The 17,283-nt window shown below is 35.0% G+C and overlaps 1 protein-coding gene across 1 annotated transcript in view; it reads left to right on the forward strand.

The window, feature by feature from the left end:
- The window catches only part of LOC131018199 (disease resistance protein RPH8A-like), a 47,779-nt gene extending 34,043 nt beyond the window's left edge, over positions 1-13,736 (forward strand). The window contains exon 2 of the mRNA XM_057946924.1: positions 12,025-13,736. Within this exon, the coding sequence (XP_057802907.1) occupies positions 12,025-13,736 (1,712 nt within the window). The remainder of the gene's footprint in view (positions 1-12,024) is intronic.
- The last annotated feature ends 3,547 nt before the right edge of the window (positions 13,737-17,283 follow it).

The following is a 17,283-nucleotide window of genomic DNA, read 5'->3' on the forward strand; positions in this document are numbered from 1 at the left end:
GGTTTGGTCCAGATCCGATCTGCCGAGGCCGGAATTATTTTTTTCCCTATTTCTCACTTAATTTTTTTCCCTGTTGTCGACATTTTATCACCTACAATAATAACCAATTAATTTACAGCAGCAGTTCAGTTCTTTGTACATTAATATATCATCAATAATCAATTCACTTAATATATTCATCAATCGCGTAAGAAGTAGCAGCATTTCAAAATCGGTTAAGAAACAGCAACAACATAATATTTATGAAGTATCAGCATTTCAAAATCTAAAAGAAGCAAAATCATGAATCGAGACTTATGAAGTCAAACATGAGATTGATCTAACTTCAATAATTTTTAGCATCTAATGTCGTTTCCGCAAAAAAATTACAATTGTAATTCACTCAAACAAGGAAAGACTCCATGTTTTATCTAATGTCATTTTGCATCTAAAAAACATGAGATTGAATATATAAATTAAATATTAAATTTAGAGTACGGGACGGTTCCGGGTTCGACCGGGTTTCGACTCGGACCGACCCGAAACAAATTTGGTCCTAGAAAATAGACTCAACCCGAACCGAACACATATAGTGGGTCGGTCTGGTCCGGACCGAACCCGTCGGTCCAAGCGGGTTCGGCGGGTCCGGGTTGGGTTTGCTCACCCCTATTTGTGTGTATTTCTTCCACTTGTTTGAGTTCAGAGAAAGAGTAATTTAATTTTGGGGGAAATGGGATTGATTAGGCGTGGGGGAGTTGGATTCGTAGTTTTAATTAGTGAGTTAATTGTGTGGGTTATTGCATAGATTAAATAAAAGGGTGGATTTATTAATGACATAAGTTTTAAATAAATTGAAAAGTAAAGGGTATGAATGTATAAAAAGGTAAACATGGCACTTTTTCGTGGACAAAAAAAATGGGGTAAGTAGGGCACTTTTTCGTGGACAGAGTATAACAGAAAACAGTAAAGAACACGAGATTTACATGGTTTCGATCGCAAAGATCTATGTCCACGGGGTTGCAAGATATTTTCACTATGTATACGGAGAAACTAACAACTTACAAATAGTATCAAGCGCTCGATGATCTAACAATGAAAAGATATGCCCCTATTTATAGACAAACTAGTAAGAAATCTATTAGGAAAATGACTTCTTTATCGAATTCTACTCGAAGTAGGCTTTTTCATACTTATCCACGTACAATCATTTCGATCTTGAACTCGAATCCTTCTTTAATTTGGATCTTCTCTATAACTTGATATAAATAGGATAACCTTCACGATTCAGGGTTGATGACAGGCTAAACATGCCTGTTCTGGGCTGAATACCGCCCTCCGGGTGATAAACACTCATTTGCATTGTTTTTATGAGTGTTTAAGTGTTTAAAGTGCTAGGATTATGCTTGATTGTGATATCATTTGGTTTAAGTTTCATATTCCTTTGTGATATTGCGTTTGGGTATGGTTTTGGTTATTTTTGTTATAAGTTTGAGTGTTTTGAGAGCTTAATGTTGATATTAAAGATTCAAGTATCGAGTTACAAGTGTTCCGGGTGCGAGAATCGAGAAAACGAGCTCGAAGAGTTCGAAAAATGAGAAACCGAAGTGGACGACGGACTGCCAACGACCTAAGCAGCGACCGCCGCCCACAGGAGAAAGTTTGTGAAGGAGGCGGCGACCAGGCGGCGCCCACCGAGATTTCGGCGTCGTTGGCAGTGGCGTCGTTGGCGATCTGGCAGCGACCGTCAGGAGACCGTCGCCCGAGGAGTTAATTTACTGAAGAAGGCGACGACCGCCGCGTGACCGTCGGATGGTCGTTGCGTGTCCGTATTTTTAATGTCTTTTGCGTTTTTATGTTTTCTTTAAGGTTTTGAGTTGTTGTTTTTACCCCAAGACTATAAATACGCCGTTTGTTGACCTATTTAGGGTTCCCAACTTTAGTTTTGAGTTTGATAGCTTTAGAATTTTATTGCTTTCTAGTTCTTAGAGCTTGGATTGGATTTCTACAAGATTGAAGATTGAAGATTCAAGCTGTTACTTTGGTTTATTTCGGATTTTATTTAATTTAGTTTTACAATTGCTTTCTTATATTAATTATGTTTACGTTTTCTTTTGCTATATCTGTCTAAATTTCTTATCTAATTCTAGGGTTTGTAAATAGTTAACTAAATTCATGTGATTAATTCACTTTTAACTGTCCCCAACATGGTTTCGCGAAGGATCAGCAGATCATTCACTTTTATAATGGTCTGACTGGTCTAACAAAAAGTATGGTGGATACTACTGCCGGTGGATGTCTTCTCTATAGGAATACAAAGGAGGCTTATCGTGTGATAGAAGAGATGGCCTCTAACAGTTATCAATGGCCGAATGACAGAAGTGCTACGAGAAGAATTGCAGTTGTGCAGGAGGAGAAATATGATTTTAAGGAGAAATATGAAGCTCTTCAAAAGTAGTATGAGTTGGAGAGGAAAGCACTGCTTTCTCAAATTTCTCAGCAACCGAGTTTATCTGATGTGCTGCAGTTTGAAGATGTTAATTATGTACAGAGGCAATATCAATTCAATAGGTCAAGCTATCAGGGGCATCAGGGCGAAAATCCGCCGTATCATCCTAACAATAGGAATCATCCAAAATTTTCCTATTCAAATCCCAACATTGCTTTGCAACCTCCACCTGGGTTTTCTGTGTCTAGTGGAAGAGTTATCAATGAGCCGAAGAAGGAATCACTTGAGGAGATGATGCAACAGGTTTTGACAGAGGTGTCTGGTATGAAGACGACTGTGGGTACTAAAATATCCAACATAGAGGCACGGATGGAGAATTTTGATAATTTGGGGAATACTGTTTCAGCGCTGTATAAGCAGATGAAGATGTTGGAAACGCAAGTTGGCAGATGGCCAACCAAGCAGCTGCACAGCACAAGCCGGGTCACTTTCCCAGCAACACTGAAATTAATCCTAAAAATCAGTGTGATGCGATTCACTTGAGGAGTGGGACTCAATATTAGAATTACCCAGAGCTGTAGGATGGCAAGGGAAAGGGTGTAGAGATTTTTAATGGGGATGAGGATGACTTGGAGACCATTGTTTGCGATTCACCGCCTACTCCTAAGGCGGATTCGAGTACTTCTGTTGTTAAGGATCCTGCTCCTGATCCTACGTTTCTGATGTGTGTATTTTAGCTACTTAGTTTAGTGTGCGTTTCGCCGTGGTTTCATGTGATTTTGCATAGTTTGCAATGTTTTTGGCGCAGGAATGAGAAGAATTGGAGATGGAGCTGTTGATGGAAAGAATTGGTGAAAGACGAGCTTTCGATGGAGAATTGGCGTGGATTTTGAAGATAGCTAGAGATTGGGCTTGGAAACTATTGTTATAATTTGTATTAAGCTCAAAACTAGTGTTGTAATTTAATTGGGCTTAAGATAGGAAGGGCCGAAGCCCATGTTTTTGGTTTAGGCGAATTTTGGGATTGATTCCCTTATTTTTATACCTAGCCGCCAACTAGGTAGTAGAGGATCATTAGGATTTTAATTATTAAACTTAACATTAGGTTATTGTTTTGTTTTTTTGGAGAATTCAGCCGCAACTTTTGATTAGGAATAGAGTTTGACTTTTTCATTCCATGCAACTTTTCCCTTCCATGCAATTCTCTCTCTACGATTTTAGTATTTGATTCCATAGTTTTCCTTAGCTTTAATTCTTGTTCTTTTAATTGTTAATTGCGGCTGGATTGAATCAAGGAGCAGACGACTTTTCTTCAATTGGTTCAAGGGTTACTTTAATTCTTGCGATTTATTTCATAGCTTTGTTCGATTATTTCTTCATGTTTATTTTTATTTATTTGATTGTTTTTATTTTAAGCATGAGTAGCTAAACTTTTAATTCGGCGAGAATAATGAAACTCTAATTTAATGATCTGTGAGACCTAATTGGTTTAAAATTGATTCCTATTGATTCCGATTAATTCCTAGCGTATAAAGATAATTTCGATTCTATTTAAGTCTGGCCAACTTAAGTTTAATTGGATTACAGTCAATTAGTTCCTGCCAATCCGTAATTGTTGGAATAGGGCTGATTAGTGATACAACTACCATGTTCGTAGTAGGAATTAATTGGTATATTAATTATTACTAGCGTCTCTAGGATAATTGATATAAATTGGGTTCCTTCATCGTAATGCTATTAGAATATTAAATCTAGGTCTGGCGTCTCCAGCTAGGTTATATTTTAATAAGGGGAATAAGCAGGTCTGGCGTCTCCAGCTGTTTATCGACACAGTAAGTAGGAATTGGGGTACGTCCGTTGCATTTCACGGTATCCTATAACTGGTTGGTTGATAGGGATTAATTAATTAATTATTGCGTCGATGATCAGAGTTTGAATTAGAGTGGATTTATTTGAGCCGAATTACCCTTTTTATTGATTTAATTCAAAAGTATTTTATTTGATTAATTCTGCATTCTTAGTTTAATTAATTCTTCTTAAAATTAAGGCGTGGTGGCATCACCGGTTTTATAGATTTAGGTATTTGAATGAGTTTTAACTGCTCTCTGTGTGATCGACCCCGCTTACCATTATACTAATCTATTTTGGTAATTCCGCAGGAATTATTTGGTGGTTGGCGACGTCCACCAGTTTCCCAGACCAGAGTACAAGCCCGTAGCGCCTTTCCCGCGTCATCTGGCAAAGCTGAAGATGGATGAGAAGTTAGCCAGTTTATGGAGATGTTCTCAAAGTTTATGGAGATGTTCTCAAAGCTTCGCATCAACATTCTCACAAGAAGAAATTGGAGAAGTATGAGACGATTAATCTTTCCAAGGAGTGCAGCGCAGTTTTGCAGAAAAAGCTACCGTTGAAGCAGAAGGATCCTGGAAGCTTCACCATCGCTTGCGTTATTGGAGGGCAAAATTTCTCTCGCGCTCTTTTTGATTTAGGGGCCAATATCAATTTGATGCCTCTCTCTATTTTCAACCGTTTGGAGATTGGAGATATCAAGCCTACTTCCATTGCTTTACAAATGGCAGATCGTTCTCTGACTTACCCCAAGGGAATAGTAGAGGATGTTCAGGTTTAGGTGGAGCAGTTTATTTTTCCTGCAGATTTCATGGTGTTGGACATGTCGGGGGACAAGAATACTCCATTGATTTTGGGGTGTCCATTTTTAGTTACTGGACGTGCTTTGATTGATGTGCAAGATGGAGATCTTACTTTCCGAGTTAATGATGAGAAGATGACTCTTTCTATTTATGATGCTATGAAGAAGCCAGCCGAGTTGCAGCTTGAAGATTGCAGCTTGATTGAGACTTTAGTGGATTTTCCTGCAGCTGTAGAGGATCCTATGGAGGATTGCATCACACAGTCTTTATATCCGTATTCTAATCTTGATGATGCTTGTGGTGAGATTTTGGATTATCTTGCTGAGTTGGATGTTGTTCAAAGATATTCATAAGCCTGTTGATGGGAAAGCAAGTCGTTGGAGAAGGGAGGTGATACATCTACACCAGCTGCAGCTGAACCTAAGCTAGAACTGAAGTCCTTGTCCGAACACTTGAGGTATCAGTTTTTGGGTGAGAATGAAACTTTTCCTGTTATTGTGTCTACTTATTTGTCTCCGTTGGAGTTGGAGAAGTTGATGCGAGTTTTGAGGAAATAAGAGTCTGCTTTAGGATGGTCTATTTCTGACATTAAAGGAATTAATCCTTCTATTTGCATGCATCGTATTTTGTTGGAGCAGGAATACAAGCCTAAGGTGCAGCTACAAAGACGATTGAATCCTGCGATGCAAGAGGTTGTGAGGAAGGAGGTTGTGACATTAAAGGAATTATTCCTGTTGTTACCCCCACACAGCACTCTGACTCTGAGTCAGAGAATGAGGAAGTTTCTGAGCTCGAACTCGAAGGTCAGACATGGAGGCTAGCAAAGCTCTCACTCCTACATTCTACACAGCAGAGGTTGCCAAACTCTGAAAGGATCTCAAAAAATTTCTCATGTACAACGAGCGAAACATTGATGAGGTATCTTTTAAAGACTACAACTGGCTGAATTTTCTTAAATTTCTTAGATTGTTAAAGTATGTGTTAGAATTTATGCCATATAACAAAAGGGTGGTTCAATTGGTTTATTCTAATCTGTCAACGGAGTTTGGGGATAAAAGGAATCGAAAGTATGGGAAATTGTTTTACAATAACAAGGTTTATAACCTTTACCCTTGCCATTATCAATGAAATGCTTGAGACGCCCAATGTGAAGGGCACAGTGGTAAAGGACATAGACAAAGTTGCAGAGGTGATCACAGGAGGCAAGTTAAAGAAGTGGATGAAACCGATGGAATCTTCGAACTTGTCCTATCTGTACTCGGCGTTATTCAAGATAATGACGTTCAATTGGGTGGTGTCATCCAATTTTACGGTCATCACACTGCAGCGCGGCATATTGCTCTACTGTATTGGCGAGGGGTTGCCATTCAATTTGGGCCAGGTCATTTTTGACCAAATTGCTGCTAAATCGCAACTATCTGCCTTGCTTTTTCACTCTCTTATCTACAGGGTACTTGATGTACTATTTTTCTAGCAACCAAACCGCAACTAACACGGTGCAATTGTAATACTAAATAGCAAGTAAATATATCGTCTCCACAGGGATTGAAATATTGAAATTACTCTAGCTATCTCCTAAACAAACAAAAATAGTAGACAGGAAACAGAAAATAGAGGGAGACTTAATTAAGACTAAACTCAAACAGCAACAAATAAAATTCACGAATAAAATAAAATAATAAAGACAATTGATCCTAGGGTAGTAAATTCATTAACTAAATCCACATAATAAATCTATTAATCCTATTAACCAATTTAATCCAGTTATGATGAGAGATCGCTTAATTAATCAACTCACTAGAGCAGCAACGATCGTAGATTAGTAAATTCTCTATCTCCATTAGGTCTCAAGAAAATCTACTAACTCCCAATATCACCTAAGAATAGCTCCCTATGATCCACCTATCTCCGTTGGGTCTCAAGGTTAAGATCATATCATACATTCCTGAATTCGCTAAACAGATATCTCCATTGGGTTTCAAGCCGAATAACTACACATGCAAACTATTGATCAGATAATTCACACGAATTCAAGCACTAGGAATTATGAATCATAAACTGGAAGGTAAATAAGTACTAACAAATAAATCACATGAATCTAATTAACTATTTACAAACCCTAGAATCAGATAAGAAAACTTGTCAGACATGTTAAAATAAAACATAAACATAATTAAAAAAAAGTAATTGTAAAAACTGTATTAAATAAAACTGAAAGAACGATCTTGAATCTTCAATCCTTGCAGAAATCCAATCCAAGCTCTAAAAACTGGAAAACAATATTAATCTAAAGCTATGAAACTGAAAAATTAAAGCTGGGAACCCTGAATAGGTCAAAAGAAGACCTATATATAGTGTCAGGGTAAAATATAGAGTTTGAGCTCGAAAATAACACAGAAAACGCATAAAAACATAAAAAACACGGACCCGCGGTGACCCGACAATGATCGGGCCGCGCTCACCGCGAGGTCGCCACTAGCGCCGAAAACTCGGCGGGCTGCCCGGTACACATCTCGGACAATCGTCCGGATCCATAATTTTTTAATGGAGTCTCCTCCCACATAGGTTAATTATAAAATAAATTAAATATAATATAATTCCTCCATAAAAACCCGCTCTAATACTAATTTTGAAAGCGTAAGCACGGATTAATGTATAAGATGAAGTATTAAGAGAGATATAGTATAAGGATAAGAATGGTATTTCACTATGAAGTGAGTATTTTTCATAGATGTTTTATAAGGGTGGGTAGATTTGATAGATATATTATGGAAGTTGGTATTAAAATTATTTAACCCTTGATTATATGCATGTGGTTAAAGTACGGATTCGACTTTTAGTTCCTTGTTGGCCTTGTTTTATGTATAAAAAAATTCATGTTAATTTATATTCCATCCGTCCACGAAATAAGCACAAATTTTAAGAGTTGTGTGGGATATGCTTGCCAAAAAAGGAAAATGGGCATTTATTTAGTTTACCTATCATATGAATATTTGTGTTTTATTAAAGAAGATAGTTTATTAAAGATGAAAGAATATTTAGGCTACTGCCGACAACTTTAAAGCGCAAACCAATTAATTCAACAAAGGGAGGAATCTATATAATATATAAAAGAGGAGTTTTCTCCCTCCTTTTTTTTCCTCTTTTTTTTTTCTCTCTTCTCCCATCAATTTTTTTACTATTTATTTTCTTTTCTTTTTATAATTTTAATTCTTTTTTAAACATTGTCAAATTTAATTTATAAAAAAAATATTCAATGTTCATCTTAAGTTTAAGTTGGTCAGAAGATCTTTAATGTATGATATAAAAATTATAAAAAATGAATTTAAAATGAATAGGTTATTAAAATTTTAAAATATTTTATTTTCTTTCTCTTTGTTAAAAATTTTCAACTTTTATTTATGTTTGTCTATGAAAATATTTTATTATTATTATTATTATTATTATTATTATTATTATTATTATTATTATTATTATCTGAAATACTCTATAATAATAATCTGTAATATTAATTTGCATTATCAAATTATTTAAAATAATTTAATAATTATAATTATCATTACACTTTATACATAATTGAAAATTACGTTCTTAAATTCGGATTTTTATTGAGTAATTAGTTTATTTTAAAACCATATTTTGCATTTATTATATTTTGTTTCTATTTAATATTTATATTTATTTATTTAAATATATCATTTAATTTCGATTTCGCCGTGCATCGCACGGATGGTCGTACTAGTGTACATTACAAAGGACTTTTGCTATACTGTATAAATGCCCCATATAAATACAGAATACTCCATATTAGGAATAAATTCTCAATTGTGTATTTTCTTTTAGTACAAATTTATCATCATCATCAGAAAATATGGATTTTTTTTATCACATTCACTTTTTTTTTTTATCTCTTGTTTTCTAGAATAGAAAATATGAGAAAATACTCACATCAATACTTCATGATTGATGAAAAAAAAATCATATTGTCCAGAAAAAATTATCCATAATGAAGAACATGTGAAAAAATTGAAAAATGATAAAAATATTTATTTTCCACTTTTCACATCAAAGACAACGCATTTCTCGTGCGAAAAACTAAAATTACAAAAGGTGAACTTTTTCTTTATCAAATTTCAGTCATCCCTATATTTTTTATCCAATTCATCGTGAAGTGACAACATCAACCTAATTTGTGTCTTTGAATTTAATTTTATGAAATTTTGGGACCATCTTGGTGGGGCCTACACTACTACAAAGTCACGCACGATGACAAAAAAGTGCAGCTTCTCTCTTGGATATATACTAGCCAGTCATTCATGACCAGTTTAACCACCAATTAAATATCTTTTCAATTAAAATAAAAAAATAAAAAAATTGTAGAGGTCGATCGACATGGCAGCGGAGGCGGCGATCTCATCTCTGGTCGAACTACTGGGCGATCAGCTCATCCAGAAGGTTAAATTCCTGCGAGGCGTCGAGGGAAAGGTGGAGTCGCTGAAAGCCGAGTTCAAGAGGATGCAATCCTTTCTCAAAGACGCCAACAAAAAGCAATTTCAAGACGAGAGCGTGCGCAATTGGATCTCGGATATCAGAGAGTTAGCTCAAGATGCCCAAGATACGATCGAGATCTTCCTTCTCAATGTTGAGAGTGCCAAGAATTGGGGGCTCTTCAAAAGATGTACAAGCTCGCCGAAGCGTATGTACCACCTCGACATAATTGGAGATGAGATTGAGTCGATCCAAGCTAGGCTTGATGCCATTGATAAAAGTCGCGAAAGGTATGGGATCAAGGATCTCGGAGAGGCAGCCGAGTCGACATTGAGATGGCAAGTTGAATCGCGGCGGCGGTTGTGTCCTTGGCAAAAAGACGAACATCTGGTGGGCGTTGAAGATGATGTGGAAAAGCTGATGCTAGAATCGATTCTGTGTGAGGAGAAGAAAGGGCTTTCGATTGCAGTGCTAGAGGGCATGGGTGGGATCGGGAAATCGACACTTGCCCGGGAAATATACAACCACCCCGACGTGGTTGCTGGTCCATTTGATCATCGTTGTTGGGTTGTGGTGTCAAGTGAATTTACACCACAAGAGACGATCAAGCAGCTTATCTTCGAGCTGTTGGGCTCTGACAAACAAAAGGTACGTGAATTGGAGGAGTCAACCAAGGACAAGCAGTATCTACTACAAAAGCTTAAAGAAATGCTTCATAAGCAATTGGAGGGCAAATCATATTTCATAGTTCTGGATGATGTTTGGGAGAAGGAACATTTGGAATCTCTCATCACTGCTTTCCCAGATCAACAAGGTAAACCATACCATTTATCCTATTTTAATTTGTTTTAAATCTTATTTTACTGGGTATTTCTTCTCCACTTTCAATTTGTATGCTTTAATTTTGTGATAATTAATTATGGTTTATTCAATTCAATTTTTTTTAAACAATTTATTCAATCCAATTAAGGTAATGTAATTATTTTAACAATTAATTTTATTTTTGCTAGCTAACAAGCTCCAATGCCTATTGTTTTATAATTATCCTTAGGGTGAAATATTTTGGAGAAAAAGCCCAAATGATGGTCCAAATAATTATCGTATTTTATGTGTTTGATTTCATTTATTTTTTATAAAAGTGTCATTTTTGTTGTTAATAAAACTATCATTTGTTGTGAGTAGTATCATTTACGTTGGTCGAGGTTACAAAAAAGGCAGTGGGGGCAGGCCGGACTCGATCTGGTCAGGCTATCTGGGCTGGGTAGAACCTATCCTCACCAGGGGCGGAGCCAGGCCCCTAAAGACGGGGCGCAAAACATGATAAAAAAAATTAAATATTTTTTACAAAAATTATATAATACTAAAATATTTTTACAATAATTCCCTATGATTACTCATATTCTGAAAGCAACGTAATATCAACTCATTGTCAATTGTCGAAAAAATTTCTTTCTCAATATAAGTAGCTAAACAATCATTCATCCAACGATCACCCATTCGATTTCGAAGCCGGCTTTTAAAAATCTTCATGGCAGAAAAAGCTCTTTCCACTATTGAATGGCGGGAACTTGTTCTTGAGGAGCTTTTTCTCTTTGACTTGCCTCTTCATTCATATTTGATGATTTTTTGATAAATTTGTCCACTCCTATTTGATGACAAATTAATTAAAAAATTTAACAATACTATGTAATAACAAAAAAAAAAGTATTTAAAGTAGTTGATTTTGTATACCTTGTAATACTCGAGTTGAAAAATCGATTGTGAAGATGAAAGAATTCTCAACTTGTTGATGAATATTTTTTTTTCGTTTTCATTACAGTAGAAGACAGACAGAGACAGAACATAACTTAGAGTGAAAATACGGTAATTTATAATAAGAGAACACCGTTTCATATTTTCTTTTGATAAAAGGAAACTTGTGGAAAAAGATAACCACAATTTCTCTTTCCTATACATCTTTTATTTATTTATTTGTATCTTCTCTCCGTAAGGTATATGACCAAAAAAAAAAGAAATCAAATTTTGTTAAGTCTATTTGCCAATCACACATGATTGCCCCTTTTCGCTCAAATTTTTGGTGGGGCAAAAATATACATATTTTTATAATTATATATATATACATATACTAAAAAAAAAATTAGGAGGGGCAATTGCCCAACTAACCTATAAGGTAGCTCTGCCTCTGATCCTCACGGTGTGGATGGGTGTACATAAGACAAGCTCGCAACTTCATTGATTATTGCTCAAATCTACTTTCACAATGATATGAAAATGATTGAATATAATGCTCACTGTAGTTGCCATTTGGACACTCTTTTGAGGCAACACCCTATTTTAGCAAAAAATATATAATAGTTATAAAAACTATAGCCACATCGATAAAAATATAAAAATAGTAGCATTTCGAAATATTATTGTTGAGTTTTTTTTGAATTAATCAGTCGTTACTCTGATGGACAGATAAAGCAAGTAGATTGTTGGTTACCACCCGCAACAAGATTATTACAAAGTATGATCAATACGTCCACAAGATGAGTCTCTTAGACTCCAAAAAAAGCTGGGAATTGTTGTTGAAGAAGGCATTCATTGGCAGCACAATTGGCAAATGTCCAGAAGAATTCGAGAGGGTGGGCACACAAATCTTGCAAAAATGCGATGGTCTACCATTAGCTATCAGTGTGGTAGGAGGCTTACTCAGGCAAACACAAACCAAGAATGGATGGGAACAAGTTCTTACCCAATTAAACTCTTATTTGGGAAGGACCGAAAGCGGCGTATCAACAATTTTGGAGTTGAGTTATCAGAACTTGTCTCCCCAACTAAAATCATGCTTCTTGTGCCTAGCCTTTTTCAAAGAAGACTTTACTATCCCAACAAAAAGGCTAGTAAAGCTATGGGATGCACAAGGCTTGATCCAACAGGAAGGAAGTAGAAGTATTGATGAGATAGGAAGAGGTTATTTAAATGAGCTGATCAATCGAAGCATGGTTCAAATTCAAGATCTACACGTCAATGATCAGGTCAAAAGTTGTCACATTCATGATCTTGTCCGTGATGTTTGCTTAAGAAAAGCAAAGGAGGAAATAGGTCTGGAGATAGTAAAGGGGAAGGGAGGGATTTCATCAGAATCATCCTATAAGTCTCGCCATCGTGTTGTCTATACCAAAAATCTTGAGACTTCCTCGTCGAATCAAAATAAGCATGTACGCTCTCTTTTCCTACTTAACGTCCATGATGATTATAGATTTATAACCACTCCATCTCATTACTGGAAGGGCTATCAACTCCTTAAGACAGTCGAGCTTGCCGCCACTGCCTTCAAAAGATTTCCCAACTCTTTCCGGTTATTGATTGGATTGAAGTGCTTGAGAATATACACATATTATCCAACCTCCGTAAAACTCCCACGCTGGTTTGATCATCTTAGAAACCTCGAGGTTGTTGACATGAAACTGTGCTGGGTATATTTCCCAAGACTAGTTTCATTGAAAATGGACAAGCTACGTTACTTCATCAGCGGAGCTATTGGCCGTGGACCGACAAATAAAAACATGTGGAATAAAAATATTGAGTGTTTGAGAGGAATAAGTCACAAGGATTGGATGAAGTCAACTCTAACGAGTAGTTGCCATCTTCGTGAATTAGGCATACAGTTAGGACGGATAAAGCGTGAAGAGATGATCGAAGTGAGAGCGTCATTGGAGAAGATGCAGAATCTTGTCATACTTCACTTAATATGGCCGTCTGTATATGCTACTGACATAGCATTAGTTGTGCCGCAGCTCGCCAATCTCACCAAACTTAAACTGGAAGGTGAGATGTCCAAATGTCCAAGTGCGAGTATGTTCCCTCCAAATCTTTCTCACCTCACGTTGACGCATTCCTTCCTACGTGATGATCCAATGGCAGAGCTGGGTAAGCTTCCAAAGCTTTTATTTCTCAAGCTACAGTATGCAACTTACTGGGGTGAAACGATGCTAGTTTTGTGCGACGGGTTCCCCAGCCTCGAAGCCCTGGCTTTTCGAGAATTTTATGGACTGAAGAGCGTCTTCATAGAAGAAGGTGGAATGCCGAAGCTCAAACATCTCCGAATCCGTGGATGCCCCAATCTGAAGACTGGGAATCTACCGCAACACATCAACATATTTACTCAATACACTTTTGCACATTGATTAAGGAAAATTTATTTTTCCCAAATTAACCTTAACGCATTGTAATTAATTTTCAATTAACCACCCATTATTTTAATGGGAATCAAATATGAGCCACTTAATTAATCACCCATTATGGTGGCACTGAAAAATGACATAATATTACGGGTGATGAGAAGAAACGAACCATTTGAAGAATATCAGAATATTACAAATCACATTTTCTTGAAAATGTGATAAACTTGAATGAGAATAATAATAATGAGCTGTTTTGGTATAATAACATAGAACTATATTCATGTGGCTTCAAATACAATAATTTAATTTGTATTCTCTCAAAAAAAAATTATAAATTTGGTTAAACATATTTCAAATTCTCGTATAGAAATAATATACTAGCATTAAAATAATTACAATTTGCTATGAATATTATTATTTTAGCTAGATTAAAGTGATTTTCCAATGCCGTGTATAAGTCTTGAAATAATTAAAATAATTTAATTCTTAAACTTGACAGATAAATTGTAATTGGGGGAACGTTGTTACCCATAGTAGTGGATAGGGCTGTAAATGAACAGAGCTACTCGCGAGCCATTCGAGATTCGGCTCGAAAAAAGCTCGTTCGGAGCTCGATTCGATAATAAACGAGCCGAGCTCGAGCCTGATTTCGAGCTCGAAAATTTTATCGAGCCGAGCTCGAGCCTGACAGTGCTCGGCTCGTTGAGCTCGCGAACATGTTCGAATTCTATTGTTCGCGAGCCTGTTCACGAACCTTCAGTCGAGCCTTCAATCAAGTTAGTACACGAGCCTTAAACGAGTCGAACTCGAACTCGAATAACATATTAATAAGAAGATTTTCTTAAATTTATAACAAATTCGAGCTTGAACATCATATATACGAACATCTAACGAGTCGAGCTCGAGCTCAAGCTCGAATTCGACATTATCGAGCATCACCCGAGCCGAACTCGAGCTTAGTATGTGGGTGATGAGCCGAGCTCGATCATCAATATAAAAGCTCGAATCGAGCTCGAGCCGAGCTCGAACACCCGAATATTTAAACGAGCCGAGCTCGAGCCTGCTTGTATTCGGCTCGGCTCGGCTCGTTTACAGCCCTAGTAGTGGATAACCCGTCGAAATTCGACGAGTATCTTTTGACCTAGTTATTTTAAAGTTTTGATATATTAACAAATTCTTAAATAATTTATTATAAAGTGATAATATTAACACATTTAAATAAAATAAATGCCATGATAATTGAAATGTATTATTAAAAAATAAGTTTACATTACATTTCAGACTATAATAATAAAAATATATATATTATAAAGTAGTTTTTTCGTTGCTTTTTCGACATCTATTTTTTGCAAGTAACAAAAAGAAGATAAATATATATATTAAAATTTAATAGTATTTTTAAATTGTAAGTCCCTCTAATTCTCCATTCTTAAATTGTATTTGGGAATGGATGGTTAGGCCCAATTAATTTTTTAATTTCTTTAAATTGAGGACCCCAAATTGATTATTAAAGCGTGCGTTTACTATGATGAAAAATGAGAGAAAAAATAGTTTTTTATTTTTATTTTTTATCATTTTTACATGTTTATTATGATGGAAAATTTTCTTCGGATATAATGAAATATTTTCTCAGGCAGCCTCTTTTCAATCATTTTCTTTCCAATGTTGGATAATATTATCCTAAGGTAGGGGTGTGAAAATATTTTTCAACATTTTCTCATCTTTTCATCTCTAATAAACATATGATAAAAGAATAAGAAAATGATAATATTTTTTTCACATTGTCTTATCCATTCTTTTCCAATAAAATTTTTACAACCAAAGTAAAGACACCCTAAGAAAAATGGTGGCTATAGAGTGTGAATAGTAGCATATATAGATTAACTAATAAAGATAAAAAGTAGTTAAACTTACAATTTTTTATCCTTCAAATTTTCAAGTATTGATTTATCAATTTGATATATTCATGAAAGAGTTGAGAAGAGATTATGAATTTTAAAATTTGGATAATATTAGTTCTCTTTCGATGAAGTTTGTTGAAACAAAAAGACATACTATAACTTATCCACTGATGTTTTTGCTAATTAAGTTAGTGTTGATTTTTTCGGTTGCCATTACAAATGTAAAAAGTATTTTTTTGAAAAGACTCATGTTAAGAATAAGTTGCACAATAGAAATGGGAAATCAAGTTTTAAATGATTGTTTGGTCACTTTTATTGAGAAAAATATGATTCTATGGGTGCGTTCTCTTTGGTTGTAAATTTATCATGGAAAAAATGAAGGATAAACAAAATTTAACCATTTAAATCCTTCTTTTCTTTTCCCTTATTTTCTATTTGACCCTTACTCATTTATCATTTACACTACAACGGAGGAATAATATTATCCCTCCTTTGTAGTGTAAATGAGGAATTAGTAAGGGCCAAGTAGGAAATGTGGAAAAAAGAAAGGAAGGATTTAAAGAGTGAAATTTTGTTTATCCTTCATTTCCCATGATAAATTTACAACTAAAGAGAACGCACCCTATAAGTTTTCGATGATGAGATTGTCAAATGCTTTGAAGAAATGAAGACTTGTCGAAAAATAAACTACATATATAATATTTTCTTTTGTATCTTTGAACAATATTTTACGATATACTATTTTTAACATTAAAATATCTTTTATATTTATATTTATGAGATTATTTTTTCGTAACCACAATTTAAAAATCTTGGATCCGCCACTGCATATTAAATTATCGTGGATAGCTAAATGATATAGACATTCACCTATATTGTTTAATACATCGATCCTTCAAGCTATGTAAATATTTCAAGCTCTTACCTCAACATTAATTTGGAGATAATTTATCGAAAATTGTTGTAAATATATCTTCTAGATATATCTTATGTGTGTTGACCAAGAAATCTTCCTAAAACCCTAGCTTCCTACTTGTATAAATAGAGGCCTTTGGCCCTCATATTAAATACACTTAATACGTATTTTCTTCTCTATTCTCTCGCTTCTCTCTAGTTTATTAACAATTATGCGAAATATCAAAATAGTTGGAAGTTTCCTTAAAATTGAAAGTCAGTGTATTTGAAATTATAATTTTGAGTTCATAAATCAGAATTTGGTGCTTTGGTTAATCAAGTTGGGAAGTTGCATCAATTTCACTCTCTATTCTTTGTCTGTTTCTCTCTCATATTCTCTCTTCAACTTCTTTTAAAAATGTGGGACCTACATTAGAAATAATAATAATAAAAATTATAGAACTAACGGACGGGTAACAGTACTGTCTGCCATGTGGATTTAATTGTTTAAATTTGTGGACTTCAGAAGTTTATTTGATCCAATGTCGAGTATGAGGGTATATGCTCTAGGGTGTCTACCTTAGGGGTGCATTTGCACCTTGACCCTTTATTATAAGTACACATTGTAATTTTTTTAATCTTTTTTGTAGTAATTTTTTTTTTAAAAAATACAAAAATTCTAAAAAAAATTAAAAAATAGGTATAATGTGTAAAAAATAAAATAATCAAATACTATTTTTATTTTAAACACAAAA

Source organism: Salvia miltiorrhiza, chromosome 3 (assembly GCF_028751815.1).
Source record: "Salvia miltiorrhiza cultivar Shanhuang (shh) chromosome 3, IMPLAD_Smil_shh, whole genome shotgun sequence".
NCBI classification, from domain to species: Eukaryota; Viridiplantae; Streptophyta; class Magnoliopsida; order Lamiales; family Lamiaceae; genus Salvia; species Salvia miltiorrhiza.